Below are 18,809 nucleotides of genomic sequence, written 5' to 3'. Positions count from 1 at the left end.
GCTTTCACATGCTTTTGTGTGCATTCGTATACGTTCGTGTGTTTTCGTGGATAAAAGTGACTCGTTATCGCCAGGTTCGCTAGTATCTGTAGAAAGTAGCATGTACGTGTTTGGATTTCCTCTTCCACTTCTGTTCTATGATAACATATTAAAGTAAACTTATAGTTGTATGGTACCCCAACAAACATCGAAGCTGAATTAAAATGCTACTGATTTGGTCACAGCTGATTTAACTCTGAATACAGGTGGTAGACGCTGAATAAATTTAAGCAAAGGCCTCTGTATTCTATAAATGATTAAGCAGCCAACCAATGCGCTGTAAATCAGCTGCTTCACATAATAGTGTCACAAGCAGATTAGGCGCATCTTCAACCTCTCCACAACCCGTCAATATTCTCAATAATTGTTCTATACTAGCTAAATAAACGATTTGTCATCTTAATAAACAGCCCTCCCACGAAACATTTATGCGCTGATTAAATATTTTAGCAGCATTTTAGCATTGAATAAAAATTATGTAAAAAATTCTACAATACTTATTCAGCCGAAATTGGAGAACTTATACAGCCTATTTCGCTTAAGGCAGAAAAAACACTTGTTAAGCGATTATATCGCCCTTTATATAACCTCCGTGCGCCTTATTTCCAGTTTTGCGCAAATTGGTTATTTAAAAACGCGCAAAAGCCTCTGTTAAGCTCCATTGCAGCTTCGAAAGCAGCTATTAGCAAGTACGAAGCTTGATAAAATCACCAAATTTACATGTTTAAGAGCTGAAAAAAGGTTTTTATTTCTAATACTAAACCATAGTTCAGCCACAGGTAGAATAAATTCAGCTATAAAAGCGTTTGATCAGCCTGAAATTGTTACTTGAGTAGCTGCTTTCAAAGCTGCAATGGAGCTTAATTGAGGTGAAAAAAGGTTTTATCAAGCTGCATAAAGTACCCAGGTAACCAATAAGCATTTCCAATGCAATTTAAATGCAAGTCAATAAGCATTTAAGTTGCCTTAAATGCTACTTAAATGCTATTTTGGCAAAATATGCGGCTACTTTACTGCTAGCCCTCTTATAGTGCTGACAATGCTTATTTGCAGCTAGTTACCGACAAGAAGAATCTAAATAGAATTATCGATGCCAATTTAGAACAGTTATGCAGTCAAAAGGCTGATAAACAGCAACCTGCAGTATAAAACGCCAGGGATGCTAATAAACGATTGATTTACTGCTTATACTAATGCTTATTGGTTACCTGGGTAAGCACTCAAATGGTGTTTGACCAAGCGATGTTTAAGCTAGTTTAAGTTTTTCCAAACCAGCTTTTCTCCATAAACAAGCAGATAAACAAGCTTAGTAGCAGATTTTTCTGCTAAACAATCCGCTTCTAAACAGCCATAAACGTAGAACCATTTTACGGTTGCGTAAAGGTGTTAAAGTTGCTTTATAAACCAGTAGACGCTTTCATTAGGCTCACAGTTTTCAAACTACTTTAAAGCTGCTTCAGGGTGTTAAAGTGGCTTTACAAACTAATACCAAGCTTTCATTCGGTTTACAGCACATATACTGTCAGATCATAGAGTTTCGCAATTAGACTGGCAGCAAAAATATATGTCATTTATCGACATTATCAACTGTCTCAAGTGTAAAGATAGTTTCACTGTCTGTTCTGCAGATGCAGATGGGGCGGATCATACGGTGAGAGCTTATGAATCAGAAGATGGCGGTTCAATTCCCGAAAGATGACGACATGCAATTTTAATTAGCTTGCATATACGAATTCAAGTTATTCAAAAATTAAAACATAGCATACGACGCCATTGCAAAATAAATATGACGCGTCCTATTCTTTTTAAAATTTAAACATAGATTATTTTTTGGCTGCATAAAGGTTGATAACACGTTGATTAAGCGACTGAAAAAGCATTGCAAAACTATTTCTCGTTCTAAAAATAGAATTGACAGCATTGCGCAAATTATCGTAGGATCGTTGCACTAACCCCGTAATTATCCTGTACTCTAATAACCGGCTGCGAAGTCTGTCGATAAAGAAGGGTCAAATTCTCAAGACGAAGTTTATACCCATGGCTTTGCTTTGCTTTGTGCTGAATCATCCCGTTTTACGGTTCATTATAAATTAAATACCTTATGTACCCTTAAATCATCAATGGGCCACTAAATCCGGGTCCCACGACTGACACTGGAGTGGTTATTTGACACCATTGTACTTCCATCAATTTCATTTTATCAAAGCGATGTGATTCGATGTTCCGCATGAAGCTTGAGCCTAACAGAAGGCACAAAAAATTATCCGCCGAACCAGGTACCGGATATTCCCAGAACCGATGCTTATGTGACCATTTGCCTTCAAAATGTCTTTATTATACTTTCAATAGTCATACCATAAGACTAAGGTGATGTGGTTTGACGTTCCGCAAGATGAATCATCCTAAAATTCAAAATTGCCCCCAAGTACCGGGTAGTTCCATTAGTGTTATTTTGCCAAGCCGATGTGATTTGATGTGCTGCAAAATGAATTATCTCAAAATACAAAAATGTCCCCGGAGACAAGTGGTAGATGTTCCGCAGCCGACGCTGAAGCGGCCATTAGTCAACAAAATACTCCGAAATTTACCTTGGGTGTTAGTTTTGGGTCATAACTTTCAAGCGAGGCAAAGAAAATGAAGTTCGGATTGAAAATGGATGAAAAAGAGCAAGCTCAAAATTTGGGTTGTTTTTGATGATGCTTTCGTTTAGATGGACCGATAATACAAATTAATTGGGGAATCAAACGACATGCATTGTATAACGGGAGCAAATCATTTGAATTTATAAGAAGCAATAAATTGAAATAGCTTACAGAAGACAACTATACAAAAACTTTTTAAATTAGGAATATCGTAAAAAAAAGAATTCATAACTACATATTTCATCACTTTACCCACTGTCCAGGCAAATTAGACAAGACACAGGGGGATTAAAATACCCAACTTTTGTTGTTGTTTTGGTTTGACTGAGCGAACTGACAGATTCAGTTGGTTCGACTAGTTGAATTTCATAACGGAGACAACAGCTAATAATAGTAAAATTGTAATAAAAATACAGTGTTTAATTGCTTCCTGTTTAATACTTCCAACCAGCAAGTGGGAGCAAAACCAAAACTGATAAATGCTATACGGACCATATGTAGAATCTGACAGCCTCACCAGTCCCTAGTGGCGAGACTGGAGCATTTAGACGAGTTGGCAAGAATGCCAGAAAGAAAAGTGTTATGAATTTTCAAAATGTATCATCGAGACGAGAATCAAAATCAACATGCGGCTTGTGATCTTAAACAAATTTTATGTAAGAATTGTTGATGTGCGACTGTATTGGTGGTTTTTATGCATCGGGAAACACTTTGCAACGAAAAAAAAACTCCAGATGCAAACAAATCGCGTATACGTATACGCGGCGATGTGTGCGTAATATTCTTGTCAGCAATCTCTATGCTAAACTTCCAACGATATGCGTAACTGGTGTAACGTATAAAACAGGAGTAAAATCAAAAGTCGCGTTGGTATAGATTTTGATTTTTATTATTGATCACCTGCGGCTAGCGGCAACTACATTAGCATGTTTGAGAGATGAAAAAACACCTAATTTTGATCACACGGTGGCAACTTTGACGTTTTCGAAAAAATAGGTGAAGTCAACACATCTGGATCACTTTTACGCTAGTGTGCGGCTAGTGTGCTTGTAAAAGAATGATTAATACGATATTTCCGTAGCAGCAAACTTAACTTTTGTAGCGGCATCATCTGTTTCTCGCCCGAAAAGTGAAGTTTTATGTTAGACGAATGTAAATCATTGTTACCAATGCACTGTTTTTGAGATTCCTAGAAAATTCTTCACTTCTATATAACTAAATTGATACATGCATGATTGAGTTTTTGTTGGTTTGGTCGCGTGAGCATAAAGATTATTAACACCTTTTTGCCATTTCCGTACAAGAATTTCATAGAATAGTTCTGGCAACTTTGCTTTGGGTCAGCTAGTCTAAAGTTGGAAAACTGTGTAGTAAATTTTCCGTGTAAAAAGCCACTTTCCACCGCCAGGTTCGCTAGTATCTGTAAAAGGTTGGAGTTACGAGTTTTGATTTTAACTTCCACTTCTGTTCTGTGCTAGTATGATACACTGGATGTACCTAACGATAATTATACCAAGGGTAAGGCTAGTAAGGTGGCCCAAAACAGAAAAGTCAACGCACGGAAGCGGAAAAAACTGCCCTAAGGCTAACTCACTGTAGAAATATGCGAAGCAATATTACGGGTCATACAAAAATACTGGAAAACTTCCGTATTAACGAACTAGGTAATAATAAAGACCGAAGATCATATGGATAAAAGAACTGACTTCGAAATTCCATATAGAATAATAGATACCAAACGCGAGACTTGGGAACAAGGTGATGGTCCCGAAGTTCGGGATGGTTCAATACGCTTTTACACCGACGCACTATGGGCAAAAACGAGAGAAAAAACGGACGCAATTAAGATACGGCCTGCAGGCTTATAAAAAGTAGGTGATCTTATGTAAAATTTTCCGGACAATCGCGTGGTGCCCACCCCTTTCCTGTTTGTCATCGGGAAGTGCCCCATTTTGCACATTTTCCCCTATTTTTAACCTTTATTGGATTATTCCAAGCAAGGTTTTGACAAATCAAACCGCAAAAATCTAAAAATCGCAAAAAATAATTTCTTTGGTGGAATTCCCGTTTGGTATGGTCGGTTTGATAACGGAAGCTCAACCAAAAATAAGTGCTTTAAACTAAATGAGATAAGCCCTATTCGATTCTGCGGACTTTTTCACACAAAATTATTAGGTTTTAAAGTTTTGTTTTCTCAATGCCTTGCTTGGATCCTAACTTGCTTGGATCAGTCCAATAAGAGTGAAAAATAGGTAAAAATGAGCAAAATGGGGCACTTCCCGATGATAAACAGGAAAGGGGTGGGCACCACGCGATTCCCCAGAAAATTTTACATAAGATCACCTAAATCACCACCACTTATTAATTAATGCATATAAAGCGAAACAGTCTTCAGCAAAAATATTCCTCTTTTATGTGCAAAATATTTTCTAGAACAACACATTGAGCTGTCTGTTAAAATAAACACGTTACAAGAAGAAATGTATTTGAGGGGTCGTTTATAAACAAAGGTCTATTGCTGAAAATGGGTAAAAGGTAGAAGTTTCATATCTTCAAAAAATTTACTTGAAATTGGTTTATCTTTATTATTTTGAAACCAAAAAGGTAAAAAAAAGTTTACTCAAAAAGTTATTACTTAAATTGTTGTTTATGTAACGCTTGAATATTAGACGACCCCTTCAAAATATGCATCAATTTTTTATTCAAAAAGTTGCCGAAGACCACATTGAGCTGAGACATGCTGTTTAACCGCAAATATTTTTGTCCCGAAATTTTAATTTCTGGCCTATAGTGCACAGCACAGTGGTCCAAACAGCGAAATACGTGATCGTGTGATATTGCGCCGAAACGTGAAGTATTTCGCATGTAGTGTCTTTAGGAACATTTGTTGGTATAATAAGCCCCTTCTTGTGAGAGAAATCTTTGGGTGATTAATTCCCTTAAAAGTGAGATACGAAATTTATTTTCTCGTATATTCAAGATATAGGTCTGGTACTTTCAGCAAAGATGTAGTAAATATCAATACAAACAACTTTATCAAAGACACCATAATTGCATCGCTTCGTAAAAATTGTCTATGAAGCGTCATTCGCGGTCAAACCCTGTAAAACAGTTTTTAACCCCTGACTTATTCTGGTCAATTTTTACGTGTTCATAATGTTCTAGAAAGTTGTTCATCTTGCTAAAATCAACGTTTCTGTAGAACATTATTATATGTTTTTTTCTAAAGTTTCGGAGATTTCGAGCTTTTTTGGTGAAAAATACTACTCTTTTGAGCTTAAATATTTCCCAAGGTGGCAATTGGTGGCAAATATACTTTGCAAGTGACCTAGTGTACGTTGTTAGTCGCACCTAGTACATCATGAAACACATATGACATCATCCTAACACTCCTAAAATTTCAAGTTATTGCAAAAAAGTTTTTTGGCTTGGTGTACACATACTATCATAAATAACTCAATCATTTTCCAAGCAATTTTAAGTTTTTTATACATTTTTGGAAAGCTTAGAGGACAAGCTTTCAGGATATATACACATTGAAGATGGTTCTACAAAAGTTAGACGAGACTTTTTCAATTAAATCTGAAATTTAACTAAAAAAATTTAAAAAACATCACAGTGACCTTAAAAATGACCCACATTCCTCAGCTCAACATCACTTGTTTTATGTTCAATCCTAAGACTTTGGTCAAAATTTCAACCAAATCGGTCCTATTTTTCACCAAAAAAGCTCAAAATCTCCGAAACTTTCGAAAATAACATGTAATAATGTTCTACAGAAACGTTGATTTTAGTAAGATAAACAACTTTCTAAAACTCTATGAACACGTAAAAATTGACCAGAATAGGTCAGGGTTTAAAAACTATTTTAAAGGGTTTGTCCACGAATAACGCTTCATAGATAATTTCCATGAAGATATACTAGTATAGTGTCTTTGACAAAGTTGTTTGTATTAATATTTACTATTACTTTGCCGAAAGTACCAAACCTGTATCTCGAATATACGTGAAAATAAATTTCGTATCTCACTTTTAAGGGAAATAATCACCCAAAGATTTCTCTCACAAGAAGGGGTTTGTTATACCAACAAATGTTCCTAAAGACACTACATGCGAAAAACTTCACGTTTCGGCGCAATATCACACGATCACGTATTTCGCTGTTTGGACCACTGTGCACAGGTTGAAAGCCCCATCAAATAGTAAATAAATAAATAAATCATACGAAGTGCAGTACCGAACTGGGATACAAGTGCAATCTGACACGACCGTCAACTCGCCAATAGTGACGGACTAAGAGTATGCACTTAGATTAAGGTGGTCGCAGTGGTTTATCCTCCTGCAAGGGGGAAAAAGGTCAGACTTTTTTGTGCGTCAAGTAAACTTTTGTGAACGACTTTCAATTTTAATTAAGCTGAAATCTCAGCATTTAGTGGAATTTGAAACCCCAACAATAATGCCGTAACAGTAAAGGACGTAACGTTCAGTGCTTTGAGTTGCACAATGTTCGACAAATACATCGAATGACGTCTTGACAGAGCAAAAGTTAATTGTCCCTACATTGAAAAGAATAAATTAAGATAGAAAGTTGGATAGCAACCGAATATTCAGAGTTAATATTGAAGATAAACGCTCAGCTGAGCTGTAATTTGAAGGATAACTGTTCCTGCCATGTCCAGTTGCCATGTACCATCAGTTCAGCTTTCACCTTCAAATGGTTCAGCTTGCCATCAACTGTTCCCGAAGGCACACTTCGGGAGAAATTTCTCACAACCCAGCAGGACTATCCACACTTATGCAAACAATTGTCATCCAATTACCATCCTAATTAGCCTCCGAAGGAAAGAAAGCAGCTGATCCGCCGCGCACGCTACTTACCCATCATCGTCCACCTCATTAATGGTCAGTATCTTGTACTTTTTCTGGCCGCCGCGTTCGGCAGCCCCTCCCCGCTCGAGCAGCCGAGCCGTTCCGCTGGCGATGGGCAGCTGCACCAGTTTGCCCACTTTCACGTTCTGTTGCTGACTCTGGGTGATGCTGCCGAAGCCGTAGAACAAATTTGGCGCCGACAGCGAGGCCTGATGTTGCCGCATTCCTCCACCACCACCGCCGGTGGCCTTGACGAATGTGGCACCAGCACCGGCGGTGCCACCGGCCGACGGATGCGGTGGCATATTGTGCTGCAGCCGCCTGATGGAGGTAATCACCATCTTGGACGGATCATCCGTTGCGTAGTGACCGACCGTGGTGGCCGACGACGAACCGATCGACGAGGCCGACGACGACGAGGACGACAGCGAGGATAGCGAGCGGCGGGTCAAATGGTGCTGCAGGCTCCCGGTGGCTGCCGGAGCAGCGCCGCCGCCGTGCAGGCTGCCACGACTGTGCGTAGAAGAAAAAAAACGAGAGAGAGGAAAAAACGTAATTATTATTTCAATTAATTTCGTGTTCGAGTTTCGTTGCTGAACACCTCGCGTGCTGGACTGGACACTGGCACTTGGTTCTTATTTTGATTCGATTACGTTTATGATATGCTTTTCCTTTGCTGCCATGCCATGCCATAATAGAGCAGAGGAGGTGTCGATTAGCAATTTTTCAATCATCGAGCCGGGAAACAAAACAAATTGAAATTAATCACGTTGGGCCTGTTGTATTGAATGGGGTATTACGACTTCGCTGCAAGCCCGGGAAAGCAATCGGTTATGCAATTTCGGCTTTGTGAATTCGCTTACAGCTCGCGCGGTTCGTAATAACTTGATTTTCCCGTCTATTGGTTGTTGGTTCGATTCTGTTTTGCATAGTTATTGGCATTTTCCAAGGTGAATCGGAGGGCTGTTGTTTGAACGAATCAAAGCATAACTAATTGGAAGTTCAATAGATGACAAAATTAGAAACTTCATTCACCAAGTCTTGTGATCCGACCACAAAAACAATATTTAGAGGACAAAACAATAATAATATTAGACTCTTAATAATCTGTTCAAGGTGAAGCAGTATGGGTAAAAGTAGTAGTGTAGTTGTTCGGTTGGTTTGACACACTTCGCAGTCGAATGAATAATAATCAGACAACGAAAAAAAAACGCCGGCTTCCTGCTGGTTGTGCCGCGCCATTTATCGGAACTATGAAACCATTAAATGAGCGAAACAAAGACATAAATTTGACAACCAACAGGGGGCTTCTTCTTCATTCATTTAATCTCATTAAAACCGAAAGACGCGCAACCTACCTGTACTTTTTATCGCCGATGCCGCCGCCGTCACCTTTGAGACTGTCGAGCAAAGCAGTTATCCACTCGGAACAGCTTTTATGATCATCGCAGCGCTGCAACAACAACAAGAAAAAAAAACGACGGTTGGAATTACCCGGGGAATGCGAAATAAAATGTACGCTAAATTGCATGCATGCAGAAGATACTCACAAACGTGTACAGCACCTTGGAGTTGGTCTCGATCGTAAAGCGCGGTCCGGTGGTTGGAATGATGACCGTACCCGGGACCAGATTGATGATGTCCTTGAAGGGGGCGAGCCGTTTCTCGTAGTCGTCCTTCGACGAGTAGGAAAGCAGCAGCTGGTTCTGCAGGATGAAGTACATCTTTCGCCAGCCACCCATCTTCTGTGCGATCGGAACACCACGTCGGAACGCAGGACCGCGACGAATCGCCGTCACGACCATGTCAATGTCAGTGCGATCGCGGCGCGGTTGATTATAATAATCGGCGTGGATGTTTTGGGTGGGATAATGATCATAATGATTGCATTCACAGCCGACCGGGCGGCCAATTTGAAAGAGGAAAACGAAAAGAGAAAAACGAAACATTTATAATATAACCGTGAAAATTAATGTCATTATACAGGTATGTATGAAATCGTCACTCCGCGGGTCGCCAGCCGGTTGGGGTTGGAGACCGACCGGAATTACGCCCGCCAGTGCGACACGAGAGAAAACAAACAACAACTAAATAGCGCTGCTTGAAGTTTTGATTGAGCACTGTAACGGGGTTCGAAGGCGATGGATAATCTTTGGGTTTTTGAATGCACCTTTAGGTGCATAAATTGTTTCGTCCGCCGGCGGCGGATTAGTCGATTAGACCGTCATAAGTAGGTTTTTAACACATTTGCTAGTTATTTATTCACTTTGTTCGTGCCTCGAAATGGCTTTCATTAACGACGCATGAGGTAATGTTTTTTATTGCTGTTTATTCATTTGATGAAGATGTTATGAGTAGTTGGAAAATGTTACTAATCCACTCTTGAGCGGCAAAGTATAATAAGAAATTATTTTCTATACTAAACCTACCCTCAGAGGCTCTCATGGTGTTAATCATTTTTATCAATGCGGAAAAGATTCTAACAAATCCTCCGAAAAGTACTTTTACTCCAACACGATAGGTAGTTATAAAGGTAAAACGAAGATCTGATATTTAAAAACTGACCAGGTTTTGAGTCCAGTTTTATCGAAAAAGCCCGCTTTTCGATGAAAATCTTTGTTACAGGGTATTGGTCCCAGAATTAGACCCTGCGGAACTTTAAACTCAATCGATCGCTGGCCCATGTTTGTTCCGGATATTTTAAACACTTCAAATACCATTTTAAATATTTCAAATACTACTTGTAATCTTCTTCAGTATGGACAGTTACGGAATACATCCGTCGAACATTTAACGCTAGAAACATTTTAAAAAAGGCTCATCATATGAAAGATTTTAGAGACCAAGGATATTTGCAAATGATGCAAATGGGTCCGGACAAGTTGGTCAGTTGTTTGCATCAATTGATTGTCAAGATTTGGGAAACGGAACGAGGAGTGGAAGGACGCCATTATCTACCCGATCTACAAGGAAGGCGATAAGCTGGATTGTGAAAACTACCGAGCACCACTATCCCGAATGTCGCCTAAAAAGTGCTTTCGGAAGCCATCTTCCATCGGCTGTCGCCAATAGCCAACAGCTTCATTGAGGGTCACTCTACAACGGACCAAATCTTCCACCCTGCGGCAGATCCTCTAGAAGTGCCACGAATTCCGAGTCGCCTCGCATCACTCGTTCATTGGTTTTAAAGCCGCATATGATAGTGTGAGCTGACAAGAGCTATGCTAAAATTCTGAACGAAAACGGCTTTCCAGGGAAGCTTACTAGACCTGTAATTACTACGATGGATGGGATCCAATGGTGTGTGAGAATCTCGGGTGGATTGTCGGACTCATTCGATTCGCGCAGGGGACAAGGAGACGGTCTTTCCTGTCCACTATGGGCCAGAAATTAAAATTTCGGGACAAAAATATTTGCGGTTAAACGGCATGTCTCAGCTCAATGTGATCTTCGGCAACTTTTTGAATAAAAAATTGATGCATATTTTGAAGGGGTCGTCCAATATTTAAGCGTTACTTAAACAACAATTTAAGTAATAACTTTTTGAGTAAACTTTTTTTCACCTTTTTGGTTTCAAAATATTAAATACAAAGGTCTATTGCTGAAAATGGGTGAAAGGTAGAAAATTGATATCTTCAGAAAAACTACTTGAAATTGGTTTATCTTTAATATTTTGAAACCAGAAAGGTGAAAAAAGCGTACTCAAAAAGTTATTACTTAAATTGTTGTTAGAGTAACAACTAAATATTGGACGACGCCTTCAAAAGATGCATCATTTTTTCATTCAAAAAATTGCCGAAGACCACATTGAGCTGGGACATGCCGTTTAACCGCAAATATATTTGTCCCGAAATTTTAATTTCTGGCCCATAGTGCTGTCTGCTATTCAACATTCTGCTTGAAGGTGTTATAAGACGAGTGGCGATCGACATGAAGATAAATACGTCTAAAGCGAGCCACATACTGGTGGTTGGGACCGAGCACGACAGGATCCGCTTAGTAATCGACGAGTTCGTATACCTCGGCTCGCTGGAAACAGGGGACAGCAATACCAACCGGGAGATTAAAAGGCCCATTATCAGCGGAAGTCGTGCCTGCTACGGACTTAAGCACTTGTGGTCGAAAAATCTGAGCCCCAGTACAAAGTGTACACTGTACAAAACGCTAATTAGACCGGTCGTCCTCTAAGGGCATGAAACATAGACCCTGGTAGAAGAGGACCTGCGGGCAGTTGGAGTTTTCGAACGGCGGGTGCTGCGAACCACCTTTGGCGGTGTGCAAGAGAACGATGTACGGAGGCGAAGAATGAATCACGGACCCTCGTGTCTCTACGAAAAACCCAGTACAGTGGTATTCCGATTATATCTACACCCGATTTTAGGTACCCCCGATTTTGTCTACCATTTTGACCCGGTTTTATCTACCTTTTTTTTAAATTGTCATTTCAACCATGCGGCATGAAATTTAGGAAGATTTAATGCATTTATGCATAACAGAGAATATTTCTTTGTATTTTATAGTTTACTATATGGCATCTGTGGTATGTTATTATACACAGAATGGGTATTCTAATCTCTTGAACCATTGAACCGATTTTAATAATTTTATTACCAAATAAAAGGTATTTTAATGAGCTTTTCAGAGAAAAAAAACAATAAACTGACGTTCGAAGTTTTTTATGATTGAAAAAACATTTTTTGTAGGAGGCTCTTACAATTACTTAAAACATTCAATATGTTTGTTTTTTATTTTTTCATTATGCTTTCAATGGCAAGCTAGTTGTTTACATACGATATCAAAAACAGACCTGTGACATTTTCACTTTTTGAGATACTCTTTTTTTAAGAAATAAAGATGCGTCCATGCAACGGACTCGCAAGGCGTTTTAATTTGGAGACGCATTTCTTTGTCAAAAGCCTCTTTTATTACAATTAAAAACAAAACCATGCGTCTCCATTATATTCTCGACACTTTATAAAAACTTAGAGTTTCCTTTGGTCTACACACCATGAAAACATAAAAAGTGAATGTTTTCAATGTTTTTGCGATAATGAAAAAAAAAGTTTGGGCTTCAGTCCAATATTTTGTCTTGAAAAGCTCATTGAAATACGTTCCATTGGGTTCTAACATCGTTTAAATCGGTTCAATGGATCAAAAGTTACGAGTTTTTAAAGAAAGAAAGGTGGAAAAAATGGTTACTTTTGGGACCACACTGACTCAGACAAGAGAACCCTAAGTACCAAATAAAAATACGGATCTAAAATTTCATAATCACATAAATTGAATGAATTCGGAGCAATTTTGAATTTCGATATGTCTTTAATATTGTTGCATAATATTGCTGAGTTGACATGCATTGTGGCTAATGGTTGATATGAATAAAATGAGCCCCATGCGGAAAATTACGCTGAACTATTACATAATTGAAAAAAATGATTAATAATGACAATATTTTTTGTTCATTTAAATTATTTTGGAGCAATTTATTTTTCCCCAAATTTGTCTACTTTCGAAATATATCTACCAAAAATTTTCGGATGGGTAGATAAAATCGGTAAACCACTGTATTCAGAAAGTTGCTAAAGATGGATGGATACGTTGGGCAGGACATGTTGCAAGAATGCCGGACAACTATCCTGCAAAAATAGTGTTCGTAACGAATCCGATCTATCCAACTAAGCAAGTAAGATGGGTGCCGTCTAAGTTTAACCCACCAGGTGAGGCAACCAAATGGGTTTAAGTACTTTGTTATAATCTAAATAGCAGATAGACCGGACAGCCTGCGGTGTTACTGCTGCTCGCTGCGGAAACCATTATTTTGAAGCTTGCCCAACGAGGAAAATATCCAGATGAGATAGCAATCATAGATCGAGCTAGGTCTGTCCGGAAGGAACTTAGAACCTGGAACTCCACAATCGGAGTAGCAAGCTGTCAAGGTTAATACCAACCGTGGCACTGTGAGTCGTGAAGATCCGAAAAGCTTGTCCCATCCATCCACCAGTAGCCTGGCCTGACCTGGCCATATACGTTCATCCGTTTACTTATACGAACTTGCCACATATTGATCCATAACGAAAGCTGCTGACAGCTTGTGCAAGTGTTTCTTGCGTACGATGATTAATCGAATGTCAAAGATCGCCGAATATGTAGAAACATCGACACTAACTGCCCACACCATCATGGCGAAGGACGGGTAACGGAGGCTACAACGAAGAAGAGGCTGGACAAGGCAAAACTGATACTTTCGCGGCACGTTGGTCAGGAGTTCGTGTTTCGGTTCAACTCGAAATCCTCATCCTCGCTTGTTCACTGCCGCTGCATACGTTACGTAGTCCTTCTCAGTGCGCTTCGAAAGCTGGAAGCACTGGTACCGTTTGCTGACCAAGGTGGTCCTCATTCCGAACAGCTGCTTCAACTTCTTCACAGCTTCCTCGAAAGAAAACTCCCGAGGGTGCGTTGGCAAAACGAAGTTTATGTACTAGTCGTGGACCGTCAAACTGAAGCTGGGTATGAAATGGGGAAGGCAAATGAGGAGCGTCCAATATAGCTCTAGCCATCCCAAACCCCTACCTAGCGCCTCCACGTGGCCATACCTGGTAATGCTCTTTTGAGTAGCCAAGCTAGGAGGTGCGATGCTGGGTGGTTCCCGGCTGCCTGATCTCAAAACCGGGGTTTTGGGCAGACGGCGGAATCACACGGCCTTGCTAATAGGCAAGCCTATATTAGTTATTTTAATTATTTTTTTTCGTTTTAGCTTATGAAGGATCTCTTGCTATATAGTAAAAACTTTGGCCAAAACGAGTTTTAATACTGCACATGGATACCAGAATGAAAAAATTAAATTAAGTATTAGAAGCACTTATTGAACTTCAAAGGACGCTATTCTATTTCATACGAAGGACTGCTGGTGAGATTGTTCTATTATATACCACACTTCATTATATACCCATATATACCACATTTCATCTTAATATCATATTATCAATAGTATTATTATTGATATCATAAATGTGGAAGGCTGGATGATGGAGTGGATTGCCAACCTGCATCCTTAAGGTCGGAAGCAAATATGGCACTTCTCAACTCAAAACAAACAAATCAACACGTGGGTTAAAGTTGGTACAGCGAAATTGATTATTACATGGAAGGATCCTAATGCTGGAAGGCGACTCCGGGTCGTAATAAAACTCTCAAATGTTGGACTCCAACGAGTCGACGATGAACTCGGAGCCCGAAAGCGGAATACAAAACTGGTGACTGTAAGTTTCAGTACACATCCGCTAACCAACGAAATGAACCTAAGACTTACCGATTTTGCTGGAAGTCACCAAATCAGTCAGAAATACTGAACCATGTTTTGATTAACTGTTCGGACGTATTATCAGTATGAGAAAAGCTTAATAACACTTCCAGGTGAATAAAAAGAGGATTTTAGAAATGCTTGTTGCGTAATCAAATCATCCTTTTCCAAACCATATCATTTTCTTTTTGAACTGTTACTTAAACGTTCCTGATATTCACAATGTACCATGCGCCTCCATTAAGTCAAATGCCCATACAAATTTCAAGTTAAATGTTCTCAAAAAAGTTCCATAGGCTACACCTATACGAGCAGTGCAGTGAAGTTCTGGATCGACAGGACTACACTATGGTGTATATGGTTAAGCTCTAAGCCTGTGACCTATAGTGATGTTTCCTTGTTAGCAATGGAATCCCCAGGTCCGGATCATATTTTACCCATTTTTTACAGAAAATTGACGACGTTATAATGTCAGTGCTCATCAAGCCTTTTTCGAGTCACTTTTGTTTTTGCGACATATCCCGGAGAATTGGCGGAAAGTAGAGGTTGTGTTCATACCTAAGAAAGATAAAACGAGAAAACCATGCATAAGGCTTTCAGACCAATAAGTCTGACATCAGCGGTTCTTAAGTTGATGAAAAAATCACAGATAATGCAATCTACGGAAACCACACTGCACTGTGTAGTGACGTTAATTGAGAAATCACTCAAACGGGACTTTGTGCTTTCCTTGATATTGAAGGAGCTTTCGATTACACGTCCTTCGTTTCAGTTATTACGGTTCTATTTCAAAACGGAATCGATCACACTATAATAAGTTAGATTCAAGCAATGCTTTCGAGCAGAGAAATCACAGTCTCTGAAAGTGCAGCGCATCTGCTCTGCAATTACGTGGCTCTTGCTTTATCTAGGCACAACTTCTCCGGAAGTTTTCTTCCTAGAGTCCAAATCCCAAAAGGTCATTGATTTTATTAACCATGTAGAACCGAATTGAGGCACAAGATTATAACGGAGCCTGCCCCAAAAGATGATCATTTAGACTGTCACAGTGGCATACAAGAAAAGCCTCACTGCTTAATCTGCACAGGGCTTCGCGGGTTGAAACGCCGCCTCCGCTACCTGGTGATGGTTAAGACGCGCCCAAAACTATTAGTTGTTAACAAAACTTGGCACCAATGCCCCAGCCTCTGTTATTATCTGGCACGGCGAAAATTGCAGCGAACCTGAATCTTTCGGGAGAAAAAGCGCTGCCTAGAAGAACAAGAGTGTGCGGAGTTGGAGCGGCTGCTCCGTTCTCAGGAAACGCGAAAGCTCAACCAGAAACTGAACGGATCCCGTAAAGGCTTGGTGCCGGGAGCTCCCTCACCAAATACGAACAGATTTGTGGGAATTTATAGAGTCGGTTTTAATGAACGACTATCAATAATGACTCAAATATTTACACTGCAGCAGATCCTCCAAAAGAGCTGTAAGGGCAGAGTTCTCGCGCATCATTTGTTCGATGACTTCAAAGCTGCATATGATACCATCGACCGAAAAGAGCTATGGAAAATCATGGACGAGGACAGCTTCCCCAAGGAAGCTGATCAACCGGATTCAATCTACGATGGATCGTTCGCAGTGCTGTGTTCGGATTTCGGGTGGTTTGTTGAGTTCATTCGAATCGCACAGGGCGCACCGAGCGGATATTCAACAAATCTAGTCAATTCGTCTGCTTTGCCGATGACATGAATCTGTGGCGGTGGCTGAACAGTACGCCAGACAGAAGCGCGAAGCAGAAAAGATTGGGTTAAAGGTAAATACGTCTAAAACAAAGTACATGCTGGCCAGCGGAACCGAGGCCGAAAAACGCCGCTTGGGCAGTAGTATATTGATCGACGGCGATGAGTTTGGGGTAGTCGATGAATTTGTCTACCTTCGCACACTGGAAACGGCGGACAATGATACCAGCCGTGCGATTCGGAGGCGTATTATCAGCGGAAGTCGTGCTTACTATGGGCTTCACAAGCAATTGCGGTCAAGCAGACTAAGTCGCCGTACAAAGTGCACCCTGTACAAGACGCTTATTAGACCGGTTGTTCTCTACGGGCATGAAACATGGACAATGCTTGAGGAGGACCTGCGAGTGTTCGCAGTTTTCGAACGACGAGTGCTAAGAACGTTCTTCGGTGGCGTACAGAAGAACGGAGTATGGAGGCGGAGGATGAACCCAGTATCCAGAAGGTGGCTAAAGCTGGACGGATACGATGGGCAGGGCATGTTGCAAGAATGCCGGACAACTATCCTGCAAAGATGCAACAAGACGACCAGAAGCGCAGCGAGCAAGATAGTTAGACCAGGTGGAGCGAAATCTGGCGGAGAGTACTCGGTGTCCGAGGAACTGGAGAGCGGTAGGCCTCAATCGAGTTACACGGGGAAACTTTGTTCAACAGGCTTTGTCTTAGGTTGCAGGCTTCACATAAATCTGCACGATTGGTACATAATACGGAATGTTAAAGCAATTTCACAACTTCGTCTTTATTGCTTGGCATATGTAAATAAATTTTCAGATTGTGTTGTTCTAATTATCGAATGCAAATAATGTTCCAATTAGCTAAGCCATTATTTTGCTTACCTCGTTCTGCTTTAGTTCATATGCAGCCAAAATCAATTAACCCAGCGTATGAAATTTAATACGCGGTTTCAGTATACGCCGGGTCATAATTGCTAAAGTGTGATGCAAAGGTACAGAACAGAAACTGGGCTCATTAATGGTTAAACAAATTCTAGTCCGTAGCTTCTGGGGGAGATTGCCAGGATTTTTGCAACCTCTAAATTGAGTTTCTAACCACAGCGTCGCTATTAGCTTGAATTTGATTATTTTAAAAATTATGACACGTTAAGTAAATGTGAAATATTTAATCGGCATTAAACCGATTTGACCTTTTGTAGTTAGCAATATCAAATGTTAATTTTATTGGTACCAAACATCTCCGATGTTTGCTTTAAAAAAATCTCATTTTTCTTTCCCAACGCAACTCTTACGAAAAGTTCCTAACCCCTAATTATACAGCTTCATACTCAGTTTCCCTCGACTTTGGGGCACTAACTATCTGCAAAGTGAAAAAGAAACCATACTTACGTTGCGCTTTTTCTTCAGATAGCCGCACATTTTGACCTGGCCAGCCGGCGAGGTCGAGCCGCCGCCGCCGCCGAAGATCGACGGTGGCGGTTTCGGTTTGCTGATGGTAATAATGGCATGCTGCGGTTGCACCTTCGACTGCTGAGGTTGCATGGGTTGAAGCAAAGCTGGCGGCGGATCGTCCACCGTCACCATTCTCCGGCCGTCGGCGGTGGCACCGGCGTCGTCGGTTTCCACCGTCGTGGTGGAATTCAATGTCATGACAGTGACCGTCGTCGTCGCCGTCGCCGTCGCTGCTGCCTGTACTCGTAGCGTTGCTATCGGTGACGACGTCGTCGACGCTGGTGATGATAGTGATTTCGATCTTACGATGCTACTGTGGCGGCGGGTCTCTTTGGAGTCGTCTTCCTTTTGCTGTTGATTTATTTCTTTTTCTTTCTCTGGTTCTTCGATAGACGACGAGGAGGTGTGCAATTTGGTCGTGATGAATTTCTTCATCGCATTCGAATTCACGAGGAGATGCACTTTCGAAGTGTTGCAGCAAGCAACCAACCGGGCAAATGCGGCGGCGATTTCGCAGCTACCTACCTAGTTGCTCCACTTTTGGTGCATTTTATAACGTTTCGGTTCGATTTTTGCGACGTCGCTCTTCTTCTTCGCCGTCGGTTGTCCATTTCGCGGTTTGATGACTGCAGGTGAGGTGAGCCCGACCGAACGAACAATCGATTTTCGATTATACGGTTCACTGTTCCGAAGCACCGGCTTTACATTGTTAAAACTGATAGAAAATTTTCGCTATAATTCAACGCCTGCTATGCAAGTTATGCAACGGCATGTT

At 40.6% G+C, this 18,809-nt stretch overlaps 1 protein-coding gene across 1 annotated transcript in view; it reads right to left on the bottom strand.

The window, feature by feature from the left end:
* The window catches only part of LOC128732427 (uncharacterized), a 52,740-nt gene extending 34,271 nt beyond the window's left edge, over positions 1-18,469 (bottom strand). Inside the window, exons 1-5 of the mRNA XM_053825677.1 lie at positions 17,972-18,469; positions 9,101-9,295; positions 8,909-9,003; positions 7,834-8,054; positions 7,560-7,776 (exon numbers count right to left, since the gene is read on the bottom strand). Coding sequence (XP_053681652.1) covers positions 7,560-7,776; positions 7,834-8,054; positions 8,909-9,003; positions 9,101-9,295; positions 17,972-18,469 — 1,226 coding nt within the window. The remainder of the gene's footprint in view (positions 1-7,559; positions 7,777-7,833; positions 8,055-8,908; positions 9,004-9,100; positions 9,296-17,971) is intronic.
* Positions 18,470-18,809: the final 340 nt, after the last annotated feature.

This window comes from Sabethes cyaneus, chromosome 1 (assembly GCF_943734655.1).
Source record: "Sabethes cyaneus chromosome 1, idSabCyanKW18_F2, whole genome shotgun sequence".
Taxonomy (NCBI): domain Eukaryota; kingdom Metazoa; phylum Arthropoda; class Insecta; order Diptera; family Culicidae; genus Sabethes; species Sabethes cyaneus.
The sequence above is the reverse complement of the archived record's forward strand: the minus strand, read 5'-3'. Positions and strand labels throughout refer to the sequence as shown.